Here is a 14,795-nt window from a genome sequence, read left to right as displayed (position 1 = left end):
CTATTAAACTGTCTTCATCTCAACCCACGAGTTTTTTCACTTTTATCCTTCTGATTCTCTCCCCCATCCAACCAGGGGGGAGTGAGCGAGCGGCTGTGTGGTGCTTACTTGCCAGCTGGGGTTAAACCATGACTACTGGCTAGACAGCAGCTCTGCAGAGAAACCCTGTGGATGCAAGAGGACAACAAGCTGAGACTGAGCCAGCAGTGCACTCTTGCAGCAAAGGCCAACAGCATCGTGTGCTACGATAAATAAAGCATTGCTGGCAGATGGAGGGAGGTGACCCTTCCCCTCTTCTTAGCACTGGTGAGGCTCCATCTGGAGTGCTGTGTCCAGGCCTGGGCTGTCTAGTACAAGAAAGTTGTTGACCTCCTAAAGCAAGTGCAGGAAAGGGCCACAAAGCTGGCTTAAGGGACTGCAGCATCTTTCACAGGAGGAAAGGCTGAGAGATATAGAACTGTTCAGTCTGGAGAAGAAAAGGTTTGGAGGGGTCTTATTAATGTAGATACAATCCCATCTGAACCCAGGAAAACACTTTTTGACTCTGAGGGTAGTCAAACACTGGAAAAGGTTGCCTAGAGAGTTTGCGGAGTCTCCATCAATGCACATATTCCAAAGTGACCTAGGCAAGGTGCTGAGCAACCTGCTCTAGCTGACCCTGCCCCAGCCTCGGGGTTGAACGAGATGGATTCTACAGCTCCCTTCCAATCCCAACATTTCCGTGATACTGTGAGTATAAAGGAGAAAAGTAAGACAGAAAGAAATGAACAAGACATCGCCTTGACCACAAATATGGTGGGATCCCATGGAGGGGACCAACACTGGAGCAGGGGAGAAGTGTGAGGAGGACGGAGCGCAGCGAGCTGTTCTTTAGTGACTGTTAACCCCCTCTTCACCACTACCCCCCGCTTCTCTTGGGGCTGGGGTCGCTAGAAGAATTGGAGCAATGGAGTAATTTGAGCCTGGGAGACAGTGTGAGGAGAATGGTCTTTAATATTTTTGTCATTGTTTCTCACAATCCAAATCTTTTTTAAGTGGCAAGAAATTAAATTGATCCTCGGCAAGTCAACACGTCTTTGCCCGTGACAGTAATTGGTAACCGATCTCCTTTACTTTATCATGATCATGACCTTTTCTGATTTATTTTCTCCCTTTGTCCTGTTGAGTCAGGGGAGTGAGTGAGCAGCTGGGTGGGTGCCTGGCTGCTGGCCAAGGTTAATCCACCAAAGGACCACATCAGGACGGCTGCATCCATTGTGGGGCTCCACAGCATGGGGAAGATGCTACACAGACTGGAGCGAGTAGTGCAGAGGCCAGAAGGATGGTTGAGTCCTGGAGCACTTTATGGACAAGGAGAGGCTGAGAGAGCTGGGGTTTTGCGAAACTTTCAGAATAAAATGGTGGAGCCAGTTGGTAGCATCTTGATCAATGGACATTTTCAATATTTGTTGAGACAAGGCATTGAGCAGCTGATCTAGCTGGAGCTGTCTGAGAAAATGCTTGGCTGAGAGACCAGCAGTGGCAAGAGCTATGGGACTTGTGTGTGATAAGTGTCATTAGGAAACTGGTTCCCTTTTTATTAATACTGGCAGTGGAGTTGGGTATCACTGAGTCTTTGAGGAGCACAGAGGTGACCATGCAGCAAAGGTCCCTCCTCAGGGCTGGGGTGAGTGACCAGACACGGAAATGGCCGGTGTGTGGGACTCATGTGGGATATTTTTCCCAGGACAAGTTTCCCAGGCTGTCCCAGGAATATGGCACAGACTGGGCCCCCCTCTTTTGCACCTTTGGTGCCTTGCTTCCTTCACCATGACACCTGACTCTGCTCTGTGAGCACCCTGCTGTGTGCGCCCACCCTGCACACACTCACAGCTTAGCTCTACACTGGTGCTTTCCTCTCCTGGACTCTTTCCAGCCCAGCCAGCCTCTCCCCAGCTCTCACCACCATCCCTGCCCTCACCCCAGCCAGGCCCAGCAGAGCAACCATGGGCTGGTGCCATGGCAGGACCCTGTGCAAGGTGCTGCAGAGCTCTGGGCAGTCACCCCGTGGCCCACTCACCCCGAGGCCCACTCACCCCATGGCCCCAGGCCCCCTGAAGGGCTCAGCAGCTCCTGGTGGGCAGAGATAGGGGTTCAGTCTTCCCATCAGCCCCAGGGGTGGTGCTGGTCCTGAAGGCATGAGGAAATGGAGGCTAGGCACTCTCTGGCTCTCCTGAATTCATACTGTAAGTGATCCTTAATCCTGACTGAATTTGCCCCCTCTGCTGCTCCAGTCAGTCCTCGCGCTGGGGTTCCTCAGGCAGCTCCTGCATCTCTCCAGTCTCCTCTCCCTCTGCCTGCTGAGTCCCCACTCACTCCCATGGCACTGCAGAGTCCTTGTTCATGGGTAAATTGATTTAGTGTTTTACTTTTGGTGGACTTCAACTGTGAGGGTGTTTCACCTTCTGTGTCTCCCTTCATTCCAAACCCAGGGCTCGTGCTGAGTCCACAGCCTATATGCTCCTCACCACTACAAATTAATTTTTGAGAGAGACTTGTATATGCTATCAATCCTGTCATACATGGAGAAACCTGAGGAGATAACAGAAGCTCATGGAGCATCTCCCCTGCCATTGAACACCAAGAAGAGAGCTTTAAATCCAGAACATATGGTCCAGTGGAACCCAATGGTACCATGACCTTAACTCCGAAACTATTGAGAACACAAGGAGAACAGACTCTTTTAAAGAGCAATTCCTCAGACTTTTTCTTGGAAATAAATTTGGAGGAAGAGCCCAGCCTTCACGTACAGCACGTACATTTATTGAAGAGCTGGTATCTGACAGGCCACATTTGACATAGGATTGTGCAAGAGTCAGACTGTTGTGTCTGTTGTGGATCAAGCCTCAAGACAAATAGTATAAACACAGAAATTTACCTATAAGCAGGATTATCATAAGAGAAAAAACCACAATTGTGGCCTAAGATAAGCTCTGGGAAATGTGCAGAGAAATGAAGGCAGGTTATTGTCTGTGAAACAGTGTCACTTGGGACAGTTTCCATAGGGCATCCTTGAGCTCCTGGTTCCTCATGCTGTAGATGAGGGGGTTCACTGCTGGAGGCACCACCGAGTACAGAAATGAGAGCACCAGGTCCAGAGAAGGGGAGGAGATGGAGGGGAGCTTCAAGTAGGCAAAAAATGAGGTGCTGAGAAAAAGGGAGACCACGGCCAGGTGAGGGAGGCACATGGAAAAGGCTTTGTGCCGTCCCTGCTCAGAGGGGATCCTCAGCACGGCCCTGAAAATCTGCACATAGGACAGCACAATGAAAACAAAACACCCAAACATTAAACAGGCAGTAATCAGAATAAACCCAACTTCCCTGAGGTAGGACTGTGAGCAGGAGAGCTTGAGGATCGTGGGGACTTCACAGAAGAACTGGTCCAGGGCATTGCCTTGGCAGAGAGGTATGGAAAATGTATTGGCAGTGTGCAGGAGGGAATTGAGAAACCCACTGCCCCAGGCAGCTGCTGCCATGTGGACACAAGCTCTGCTGCCCACGAGGGTCCCGTAGTGCAGGGGTTTGCAGATGGCAACGTAGCGGTCGTAGGCCATGACTGTGAGAAGACAGTACTCTCCTCCAATCAAGAAAACAAAAAAAAAGACCTGTGCAGCACATCCCAAGTAGGAGATGGCCCTGTTGCCCCACAGGGAATTGGCCATGGCTTTAGGGAGAGTGGTGGAGATGGAGCCCAGGTCGAGGAGGGAGAGGTTGAGCAGGAAGAAGTACATGGGGGTGTGGAGGCGGTGGTCACAGGCTACAACAGAGATGATGAGGCCGTTGCCCAGGAGGGCAGCCAGGTAGATGCCCAGGAAGTGCCAGAACATCGAGAGCTGCAGCTCCCGCGTGTCTGGGAATGCCAGGAGGAGGAAATAATTCATGGAGCTGCCATTGGACATCTGCCTGTTCTGGGCATGGAAACTGCCAAAGGAGATAAAACAGAGAAATTCAGACAAGCTTCTCTGAGCAAAATTCCATTCCTTCACTGTGAACTACCTGAGGGTGCTTTTCTTTCCTGGGGGACTGTTATGCATCCCTGAGGCTTCAGCTCTGGTTTGTGGTGGCTGAGTGTGCTGTGCAGAGCAGTGCCCTCTACCCATGGGCTCCTTAAGGGTCAGCCCTGCTTTACAGCAATGACACGTGGAGGCAGCAACACCCAGTGTGTGTGGAGGGAGGGTTCCTGGGGAGGGGTTCCCTGTGCTGCACTATAGCAGAGGGTAAAAAGCTCAGAAGGACGCTTTCTTCCCCAGAGGAAGGTGGGAGATGAGGTGCAGCAAATGTGTCTCGTTAGACTGTCTGTTAGTATTCAGACACCCCCATCCCAGTTGGGAAATGTTCTTAGAAAGGGTCAAATTCCTCCGTTGCCCCATTGTTCTCAGAGTAAAGCTCTGTCAGTGCTCCCATCCAGGAGGGCTGCTCTGTCCATCAGCCTGGTGCCCAGCTGCTCTGTGCTTGCACTGCTCTTCGCTGGAGGAGGACTACACACAGAGGTTACTCTGAAAAAGCAACTGGACTGGACTGGGAGCAGAGGGGACCAGTTCAAGGTGCAGATTTCAAAACACCTCTCCTTTCCAGCATAGCTTTGCAGAGTAGGATGAAGAGGACAGGACAAGGAAGCTGATCCACAGGGGCAGATCAGGTGCACTCAGACATCACCAAGGTCCTACAGGAGAGCTATGCCCTTCTGGAGTGATGCTCACAGCCCCCCAGCACTCCCTGTCCAGCAGAACCAGGTGTCCTATGGCGATGTCTGCTAAGGGAAGCAGTGTCTCATTGCCCAGCCACTCACTGCAGTGTCTCGAGCCTGGAAAATGAAGAGAGGCCTTGGGCACCTTGGTCCCATGGAAACACCTCCAGGACAGTGCCCTCCAGGGCAGCGTCAGAGCAGGCACTCATCTCCCCCACCCCTTGCGCCACACCACCACTCTTATTGCCAGGGACCCCAAGGGCAGGAAGAAGAGCAGCACAAGCAGGGGGAGAAACAAAGAAACACTCTGTGACTCTGCTGCTAAGGGAAGCAAGGAGAGGAGAGGCAGCCAGGCACTCAGGAAAGCCTTCTCCTTCCCCAGCAGAGCACAGCACCTCCCAGCTAGCAAAATCCCAGGGCAGTCGCTCCCAGCCCTTTGGCTCTGCAGAGGGAAGTGGCCACGTGTCAGGAGAGATGCAGCTCTGCTGTGCCAGAGCTCTGGCTGCACAGGAGGCAACTCCTGCCCTGCAACACGCAGCCCTGAGTGCAGAGGCTCTGCTGAGTGGGAGATGAGACCGGGGGTCTTGCTCAGAGGAAGGGGTCTGCATTGGAGGCAATGACACGGAGCTTTCCAAATTCTCCCTCCTGTAACATTGCTGATTTGAGTTTCCTATAGCTCTCTACCCATGTGCCTGCTGCCTGGAGCTATCCCTGCTGCAAATGTTTCTCTGCCCTCAATTTTTTCCCTGTCAGGGATCACAGACCCCAGCACCAACTACTGTCTGCTCGGCCCTGACCTGAAGAAACCTCCCAGTTTCAGGCACTCTCGACAGTTACTCCCCGTTTGCAGGCAGTAAGGAGCAGGTCAGACAAACCCTGATGAGGACAACAAAGGTGATGCTGGTGCTCTCTGGAGGTAGAGGAGTGGGTGAAAGCAGTTTCCTTGGCTCCTACCAGACCTACTGATCTCCCAGTGCAGCAGCTCAGTGCTCTCAGTCTCCCTCTCTAAACGGAGCAACACCTTGTCCTTTTCCTGAAACACAGGAAATGGAATGCATAGACTCAGGAAAGCTGTTTACCTTAGAGATATCCCCTGCCTTGATCTTCCTCTGGAAAATTCCCCTCTGAAATGCCCTGGGCAGCTCTCACTGCACACCCTGCCTTCACCCCTTCACACTTGTCTAACAGGAGCCCCTGCGCTGGCACTCCTCCTGACAGATCTCGTAGGCTGCAGGCTGTGATAGCTTTAGGAGAGCCTTCCAGGAACCGCAGCTGCATTGCCCTGCACCAAGAGACTTACCGTGTCAAGGGCTGTCAAGATTTCTTCCCTTTGAGCTCTCCTCTCTCCTCCCACTCCAGACTGCCTTCAGTCTCTCTCTGCCCTACTCCTTTTCCCAGAGCCCTGCTGCGCTTTGCAGAGGAGTTCTTCCTTGGCAGAGCTGTCTCTCCGCAGTGCTGCCTGCTTACCAGGAGCTCCCTCCATCCCAGGAGCCTGTCTCAGCCCAGCAGTAGAGGACCTGCCCAAGACGTCACTTTCTCTGCCCCCCACCCCACCCTGCCCTCCCTCCAGGTGTCCCTGGGGCTCTCCAGGAACCTACTTGCAAAGAGACTCAAGTAATCACCCATGGTGCCTGTCGCACCTCTGCAGAGACGTTTCTTTCCAGCAGTGCCCTTTCTCCTCTCAGAAACACACTTAGGTCTGAGAATCGCCCTTCCTTGTACCCAGCATTAGAGAGGACACCTGGACACTGGCAGGAGGGATGTCCTTTGCCCATGCTGAGGGAAGACAATCAGCTGAGTCCATGGAGGCATCTCATCCTGGATTTGCAGTTCTGGGGCTGGAAGGCACCTCAGCTCCCTCCCATGCCTGCCACAAATGCACAGGAGGTGAGATGCCTCTTGCTTTGGTAATGGCGTCTCTTAAAAACATGCACCTGCACTCCTTGTCTATGATCCCAGTGTCAGTGATGGAGATGGAGACCAGGAGTTCACACACAAACACCTGGTGACACCTGAGGTGCCAGATGTAGTCCACGATGATGGAGCAGTACTGAGAAACTGGGAAACATCTGGGGGCATCATCCTGCAGCCTGGTGAGGATGCCAGCTGAAATGACGGCAGATGCCCACCTTTAGGACATCACCACCTGACCCTACCCACGCTGTTCAGGGCTGCCTCTAGAGGTGTTCAGCTGACCAAATGGAGTTATGGGCCAGAGGGAGATTGAAGTCTTTCTCTTTCTCCCCTCCTCTAGATGCATTTACTGGCTGTCCATTGTCTGTACCGAGAGTTGTCTCACACATCCCCACGTAGCCTCACCTACCTCAGGGCAGCTGCTCATTGAATGGCCAAATACAGGCCTGTAGTGCCTCACTGTCATGGCCTACGACCGCTATGTTGCCATCTGCAAACCCCTGCACTACAGGACCCTCCTGGGCAGCAGAGCTTGTGCCAACATGGCAGCAGCTGCCTGGGGCAGTGGGTTTTTCAGTTCTGTCCTGCACACTGCCAATACATTTTTACTTCCACTCTGCCAAGGCAATGCCCTGGACCAGCTCTTCTGTGAAATCCCCCAGATCCTCCAGCTCTCCTGCTCAGATGACTACATCAGGGAAGTTGGGTTTATTGTGATTAGTGCCTGTTTAATGTTTGGGTGTTTTGTTTTCATTGTGGTGTCCTATGTGCAGATCTTTAGGGCCGTGCTGAGGATCCCCTCTAAGCAGGGGCGGCACAAAGCCTTTTCCATGTGCGTCCCTCACCTGGCCGTGGTCTCCCTGTTTGTCAGCACTGGCATGGTTGCCCACCTGAAGTCCCCTTCCATCTCCTCCCCATAGCTGGACCTACTGCTCTCTTTTCTGTACTCGGTGGTGCCTCCAGCAGTGAACCCCCTCATCTACAGCATGAGGAACCAGGAGCTCAAGGATGCCTTATGGAAACTGGCCCAATGGACGCTATTTCACCAAGAATAACCTGCTTCCCCTTCTCTGCACATTTCCCAGAGTTTATCTGAGGCCATGAGTCTGCTTTTTTCTCCTGTGATAATCCTGCTTATATATGATTTTCTTGGTGTATACTTTTGTTTTGAGGCTTGGTCCTGTTGTGTCTGACTCATGCACAAGACTGTGTCACACAGCAGGTCTTCAATAAAATGGCATCTCCCAGGTGCAGTGCATGAAGGCTGGGCTCTTCTTCCAAAGTTGCTTCCAAGGAAATGTCCAAGGAATTGGTCTTTTACAGTGTCTCTTCTCATTGTTTTCTCAATATTTTGGGGTTAAGCTCATGATATGATTCGGTTCCACTGGACCACATGTTCTGGATTTAAAACTCTCTTCTTTGTGTCCTGTGGCAGGGGAGATGCTCCATGAGCCCCCCATTTTCTCCTCAGGTTGCTTCATGTATGACAGGAGTGATTGCCTATACCAGACTCTCTTGAAATGAACTTGGAGGGGTAATGAGAGGAGAGGATGGGGACTCACCATGTGCCTTGGGGTTGGAATGGAGACTCAGAAGGTGAAACACCCTCAAAGGTGATGTCCCCCAAAGCAGTAAATCAATTTACCCACGAACAAGGACTCTGCAGTGCCATGGGAGTGAGTGGGGACTCAGCAGGCAGAGGGAAGAGGAGACTGGAGAGATGCAGGAGCTGCCTGAGGAGGCCCATGGCCAGGACTGTCGTGATGTCCTGAGGAGCGGGGCTGGTGGGAGCAGAGGAGGGGGCATATTCAGTCAGGGTTGGGGATCACCAACAATATTAATTTAAGAGAGCCAGAGAGAGACTAGCCTCTGGTTCCTCATGCCCTTGAGACCAGCACCATCCCTGGGGCTGATGGGGAGGCTAAACCCCGCTCTCTGCCAATCAGGAGCTGCTGTGCCCTTCAGAGGGGCTGGGGCTGTGGAGTGAGCCTGGGAGAGGAAAGCACATGGTGCAGAGCCAGGCATTGTGGTGAAGGAAGCAAGGCGCCAATGGTGCAATAGAGAGGGGCCTGGTCTCTCTCACGTTCCCTGGACATCCTGGGGAAGCTGCCCCAGCAAAATTGTCCCAGACCAGTCCCACACACCTGCCATTTCCATCTCTGGCCATGCACCCCAGCTCTGAGGGGGAACCTTTGCTGCATGGTTACCCCTGTTCTGCTCTGGGGCTCAGTGACAACCAACTCCACTGCCAGTATTAATAAAAGTCAACCAATTTCCTACCGACACTCATTACACACCTCTGGAGGTATTTAAAAGACGAGTAGACGTGGCACTAAGGGACATGGTTAAGTGGTGGAGTTGGGAGTGTTAGGTTAATGGTTGGACTCAATGATGTTCAGGGTCTTTTCCAACCTAAATAATCCTATATTTCTATGATAGCTCTTGTACTGCTGGTCTCTCATGTAAGCCCTTTCTCAGACAGCTCCAGCTACATCAGGTGCTCATGGCCTTGGCTCAACAAAGACTGAACATTTCCATTGACTGAAATCCCACCAACTGGCCTGGGTCATTGCTCCCGTGTTTGACTCTGAGGGACTTCTAAAAAACCCAGCTCTCAGCCTCTCCTTGTCCATAATGTGCTCCAGGCCCAAACAATCCTTCTGGCCTCTGCAGGACTTGCTCCAGTCTGTCAGGGTCCTTCTTGTGCTGGGAAGCCCCATCCTGGATGCAGCAGTCATGATGTGGTGGTCCTGTGGTGGGTTAGCCTTGGCCAGCAGCCAGACAGCCACCCAGCTGATCATTCTCTGCTCTGACTCAACAGGACAAAGGGAGAAATAAGATGGAATAGCTCATGGGTGAAGATAAAGTAAAGGAGATCAGTGACCAATTACTGTCACAGGCAAAGACCCATTGACTTTGGGGAGATCAAATTAAATTGTTGCCAATTCTAAAAAGGTTTGGATTGTGAGAATCACAAAAATATTAAAGACCATGCTTCTCACACTTTCTCCCAGGCTCAAAGTATTCCATTGCTCCCAAGTCATCTACCCATCCCAGCCCCAAGAGGAGCAGGGGGGATGGTGAAGAGGGCGTTAACAGTCACTAAAGAACATCTCTGCTGATCCTTCCTCCTCACACTTCTCTCCTGCTCAGCATGGGTCCTCTGTATGGGATCCCACCATATTTGCACTCAAGGTGATGTCTTGTTCATTTCTTTCTGTCTTACTTTTCTCCTTTATGCTCACAGAATTACAGATATGTTGAGGTTTGAGAGACCTCTTATAATCATCTATTTCAAGCCCCCAGGCTGAAGCAGAGTCAGCTAGAGCACCTTGCTCAGGACGTTGTCTAGGTGGGTTTGGAATATCTCCATGGCTGGAGACTCCACAACCTCTCTGGGCACCCTGTTCCAGTGTTTGATAACCCTCACAGTCAAAAAGTGTTTTCTTGGTTTCAGATGGGATTTCATGTGTTTGTAGCTGTGTTCATTACTCCTTGTCTTGTCACTGGCAACTTCTAAGAGCTTGGCTCCCTGGTCTTCATGCTCTCCCACCAGGTATTTCTACACATTAAACATTAAAAAGATCCCTCCAAGCTTGTTCTTCTCCAGTCTGAACAGTACCAGATCTCTCAGCCTTTCCTCCTATCAAAGTTGCTGTAGTCCCGTAAACCAGCTTTGTGGCCCTGGACTTGCTTTAGGAGGTCAACGACTTTGCTGTACTAGGGAGCCCAGCACTGGACACAGCACTCCAGATGTGGCCTCACCAGTGCGGACAGGAGGGGAAGGGTCACCTCCCTCCGTCTGCCAGCGGGGCTTTTCCTAATGCAGCCCAGGAGGCTGTTGGCCTTTGCTGCCAGGGTGCACTGCTGGCTCATGCTCAGCTGCTCGTCCTCTGGCATTCCAAGGTCCTTCTCTGCAGAGCTGCTATGTGGCCAGTGGGCCCCCAGCATGATACCCACAGTGTGGCTGCATCACAGGCTGTCCTCCCCCAGGGACTTGCTCAGCAGCACCTTGTCCTTCTTGGAGATCAGCTCCACCTCTGGCACAGGCCCCAGAGTGCTGCGGAGTCACCAGGAACAGCAAACCCCTCTCCTGCCAGGGCTGCACACCCAGGCCTGTTTCTCTCTGCCCTTGGGGACTGCAGCTTTTGCTCTCTTTGTGGGAAACTCATCCACTATTCTGTTGCCACCTGACCTCCACTCCAGCATGGCTCTGCTGGGAAGCAAAGCCTTTCCACACAAGGGATCCCATCTCTGGGTACCAGGTTTCCATGTGAAAAAAATCTACGCTTGGCCCTGGTGCACATCTAAGGTGCTGTTGTGCTTTAGCCCCAGTCGGCAATTAAGCACCACACAGCCGCTCACTCACCCGCCCACCACCAGTGGGATGGGGGAGAGAATCGAAAGAGCAAAAGTAAGAAACCTTGTGGGTTGAGATAAGAACAGTTTAAGAATTGGAACAAAAATTAATAATAATAAAAATTTTTAATGAGAAGGAAAACAAAAAGACAGCAAGAGAGGAACAAAACCCAAGAGAAAAAAAACAGTGATACAACTACTCACTACCCGCTGACCGACACCCAGCCAGTCCCCAAGCAGTAACCGCTACCCCCCGGCCAAGTCCCCCCAGTTTCTATACTGAGCATGATGTCATATGGTATGGAATAGCCCTTTGTCCAGTTTGGATCAACTATCCAGGCTGTGCCCACTCCCAGTTCCTTGTGCACCTGGCAGAGCACGGGAAGCTGAAAAGTCCTTGACCAGTGTAAACACCACTTAGCAACAGCCAAACCATCAGCGTGTTATCTATATTATTCTCATACTAAAATCCAAACCACAACACTATACCAGCTACTAGGAAGAAAATTAACTATGTCCCACCCAAAACCAGGACAGGAGCTGTACTGTAAATGGGGACCAAAGCCCCCAGCCTGGGGCACAGACAGGAAGAGCTCCTTGTGCCATCACAGAGCTGTGAGTTCATTGGAGTAAGAGCTGAGGTGGGGAAGGACAGCTTCCACAGCTTTGGTGGTGGATGGGGATACGACATCTTTAGGAGAGGCCGACAGGGAAGATGGGAAGTGGGGGATGCCTTGTGTGATGTCAGGGCAGCTCAGATATAATGGGGGTCTCTATGGGACGCGTAACAGGTTAGATGGCGGCTTGTGTGTGGGTCACCTTCTAAATGGGCCACCCAGTCTTCTGCTCACCTGGATCTGGTACTCCCAAAGGAGGAAGAGCTGGTCAGGGATGGTAAGACCAGTGTCAGCCTTGGCCGTAGTGACCATGAAATTGTGGTCTCCCAGATCCCCAGGGACATGGGGAAGGAAAGTAGCAGAGAGCAGACCCTGGACGTCAGGGAATGAGAATTTGGCCTATTGAGGGCACTGGCAGGTGGGGTCTCATCTGGCAGTGTCAGGGCCCTGAGAGCATCCATAGGCCTTCATGGCCCTGAGCAGCATCACCTGGGGCCTCCACCTGCATCTCTGTCCATGGGCACAGGAGACCATTGAAACCCAGGCATGAGCCAGCTTGATTCAGACCCAGCTGTATGGGCACTGCTCTCCCGAGACAGAGCCATAGACACAGCCTTGCCTGACCATGGACCTTGTTGATTCGCACTTGCAGAGTCACTCCCCAGCTTGATTCTTTGTGGCGTGTACAATGGAATGACTTGGTGACCCTCCAAGTGCCAGACCCCAGCTGATTCACAGAGGCCTAGGGCCTTTCTCCTGCCTTTCTTCCCCTCACTTTGTCAGGTTTTGGGAGGAGAGGAAGGAAAAGCAGGTGAGGTTTCTGGGTGCCAGTGATTGCAATGAGGGAGCAGAGCCCTCACATGTGAAATGATCTAAAGGCTATGCTACTTCAAAACTGCTGTCTTCAGCTCCTTTCTTGGAGGCCTTAAATCTTTGGCAGGAACCCAGAAATGCTGAGATCCCTCCATCTACCTGTCTTTTATCAATTAAGTGGATCATATGACAGTCAGAGGCTTTCTTTCAATTCTGTTTCCAGCCTAAAGCACCCCATGGTCTGGAGATAGGCCAGGGAAATTGCATGAAGAATCCCACTCCTCTGGACAAGAAGGTGGATGTTCCCAGGAATCTCAGGAGGCATGGTGTACTGATAGCTGTGTTCAGGGAGCTGGTCAAATGCCTCATCTCCATTTCTGTGCTGGTGGCCTAGATGCCTGGTTCATGTGTAAACTCTTTCTGGGGATGCTGACATTTACTGAGCAACTTGGTCTGACCTCAGAGCATCCCTGCTTGGAGCTGGGCATCAGACTAGAGATCACCTGATCATTTGATGTAGAGACCCTCACCTCCAGGCTTAGCTCTTCTTGTATGGTGCATGGCAAGGCACAGGCTCCTGGAAGGCATGCTGGGAAAGAGACTGCTGCGGGTCTCTAGTCAGCCTCCAGGCTGGCTCTGATTTTGCAGAGCAAAGAAGAGCTCCAAAGGTGGAGATCACAGCAATGCTCCTGCTAGTCCATTTTATTTTTCCTAAGGCTCAGCCTAAAGCTCCCAAGAAGCACTTTGTGGCTGTTGCCACTGTAATATCATCGGCCACCTGAGAACAGAGCTTGGCTCCATCATGTCACCAGGTAGGTGTAGGCTCTTAACTAGATTGCCCCATGCGTCCTTCAGCAGGCTAGAGAGGCCCAGTTCCCTCAGACTCTCCTCACAACTCATGCTTTAGGTCCCTAGCTCCACCTTGGCAGACCTCCTCTGGGCCCTCTCGTTTCTCCACTTTCCTTTTGAAATGGGATGCCCAGGGGCTCATATGGCATCGTTCTGGTGCCCAGGCCCTTCTCCTCTGGGCACTACTCAGACAGCCATGTCTCTATCCATGCTGCTGCATGGAGTTGTTGTGCAGTTTGTAGGTTGAGATCAAAATAGATAATAGGGGGGAAAAAAGATAAATACAAACATAAACCAAAACCAACAGGCAACGCATAGGTAATCCCTTACCACCTCCCACCAGCAGACTGATGCCCAGCCAGTCTCCCAGCAACAGACACCTTGAACAACAAAGAACTCCACCTCCTTCTTCCTCTGCCCCAGCTTTTATTGCTGAGCATGATGTCATATCGGATGGAATATCCCTTTGGTCATTTGGGGTCAGCTGTCCTGGCTGTTTCCCCCTACCAAAATCTTGCCCACTCTGAGCCTACTCACTAGGAGGGAGCAGAGTGAGAACCTGAGAAGGCCTTGACGCTGTGCAAACACTGCTCACCAACAGCCAAAACACGGGTGTGCTATCAACACTGTTGTAGGCACAAATGCAAAACCATGGGGGCTGCTATGACGGAAGTTAAACCCTTCCCAGCCAGACCCAGTACACTTGAACTGGGGATGCAGAAATGCACTCTGTAGTGTATAGGTGGTTTGACAAATGATGAGCAGGGGAGACAGTAATTTCCCTCACTCTTTTGGCAAGGGTCCTCTTTACACACTCCAGGACACTCCTGGCCTTCTTTACTACCAGGTCACATGGGAACACGTGGATCACTGCTGGATCATATTTTGCCTTCTGTCCCCCAGCACCACCAGGGCCTTTTCCGCAGAGCTGCTCTCTGGCTAGGCAGTCCCCTTCCCCTGCCTCTGCAGGGTGTTAGTCTATCCCAGGCACAGGACCTGGCCTTTGTCCTTCTTCTATTGCATGACGGTCCTGACAGGACAGTGCTTTTGCCTGTTTAGGTTTCTCCTGAAGGCAATCCCAAGGCACAGGAATGGTCCTCCCAGTTTAGTGCCATCGACAAACGTGGTGAGAGTTGCCTCCTGTGGGTCATGGGCACAGGTGTTAAACTGCAAAGGGCCCAGGAGAGTCCCCTGTGCTGTCCTACAATGCCCCAGTATGTCCCACTGGCCTCCAGGTAGGGTATGACCCCTTCACCACTGCTCTCTCAGCCTCATCATCCAACTCGCGTTTTGCCCATCTGTTTGTCCATCCATCCAGACTGTAATGGCCTAACTTGAGTGGAAGAATATTGAGGGAGACCATGCCAAATGTCCTGCTGAAGCTGAGGTAAACGACATCCACTCTTCCCTCTACTGTTGCGCATCCCTCATGCTCCAAGGCAGTTACTTCATCATGAAGGCAATCAGGTTGGCAAGGCATGATTTCCCCATGGGAAGGCCATGCTGAATGTTTTTCT

General features: G+C 51.9%; 1 protein-coding gene and 1 pseudogene across 1 annotated transcript; one reads left to right on the top strand and one right to left on the bottom strand.

The window, feature by feature from the left end:
- Positions 1-3,002: 3,002 nt before the first annotated feature.
- On the bottom strand, positions 3,003-3,938 carry LOC140645911 (olfactory receptor 14J1-like). Its single transcript, XM_072849371.1, has one exon. The coding sequence runs from the start codon at positions 3,936-3,938 to the stop codon at positions 3,003-3,005; it is 936 nt and encodes a 311-aa protein (XP_072705472.1).
- A 3,166-nt stretch (positions 3,939-7,104) lies between these two features.
- On the top strand, positions 7,105-7,695 carry LOC140645910 (olfactory receptor 14A16-like; annotated as a pseudogene).
- The last annotated feature ends 7,100 nt before the right edge of the window (positions 7,696-14,795 follow it).

This window comes from Ciconia boyciana, unplaced genomic scaffold (genome assembly GCF_034638445.1).
Source record: "Ciconia boyciana unplaced genomic scaffold, ASM3463844v1 HiC_scaffold_41, whole genome shotgun sequence".
In the NCBI taxonomy this organism is placed as follows: domain Eukaryota; kingdom Metazoa; phylum Chordata; class Aves; order Ciconiiformes; family Ciconiidae; genus Ciconia; species Ciconia boyciana.
Note: the sequence above shows the minus strand (reverse complement) of the source record. Positions and strands in the feature narration are given on the sequence as shown.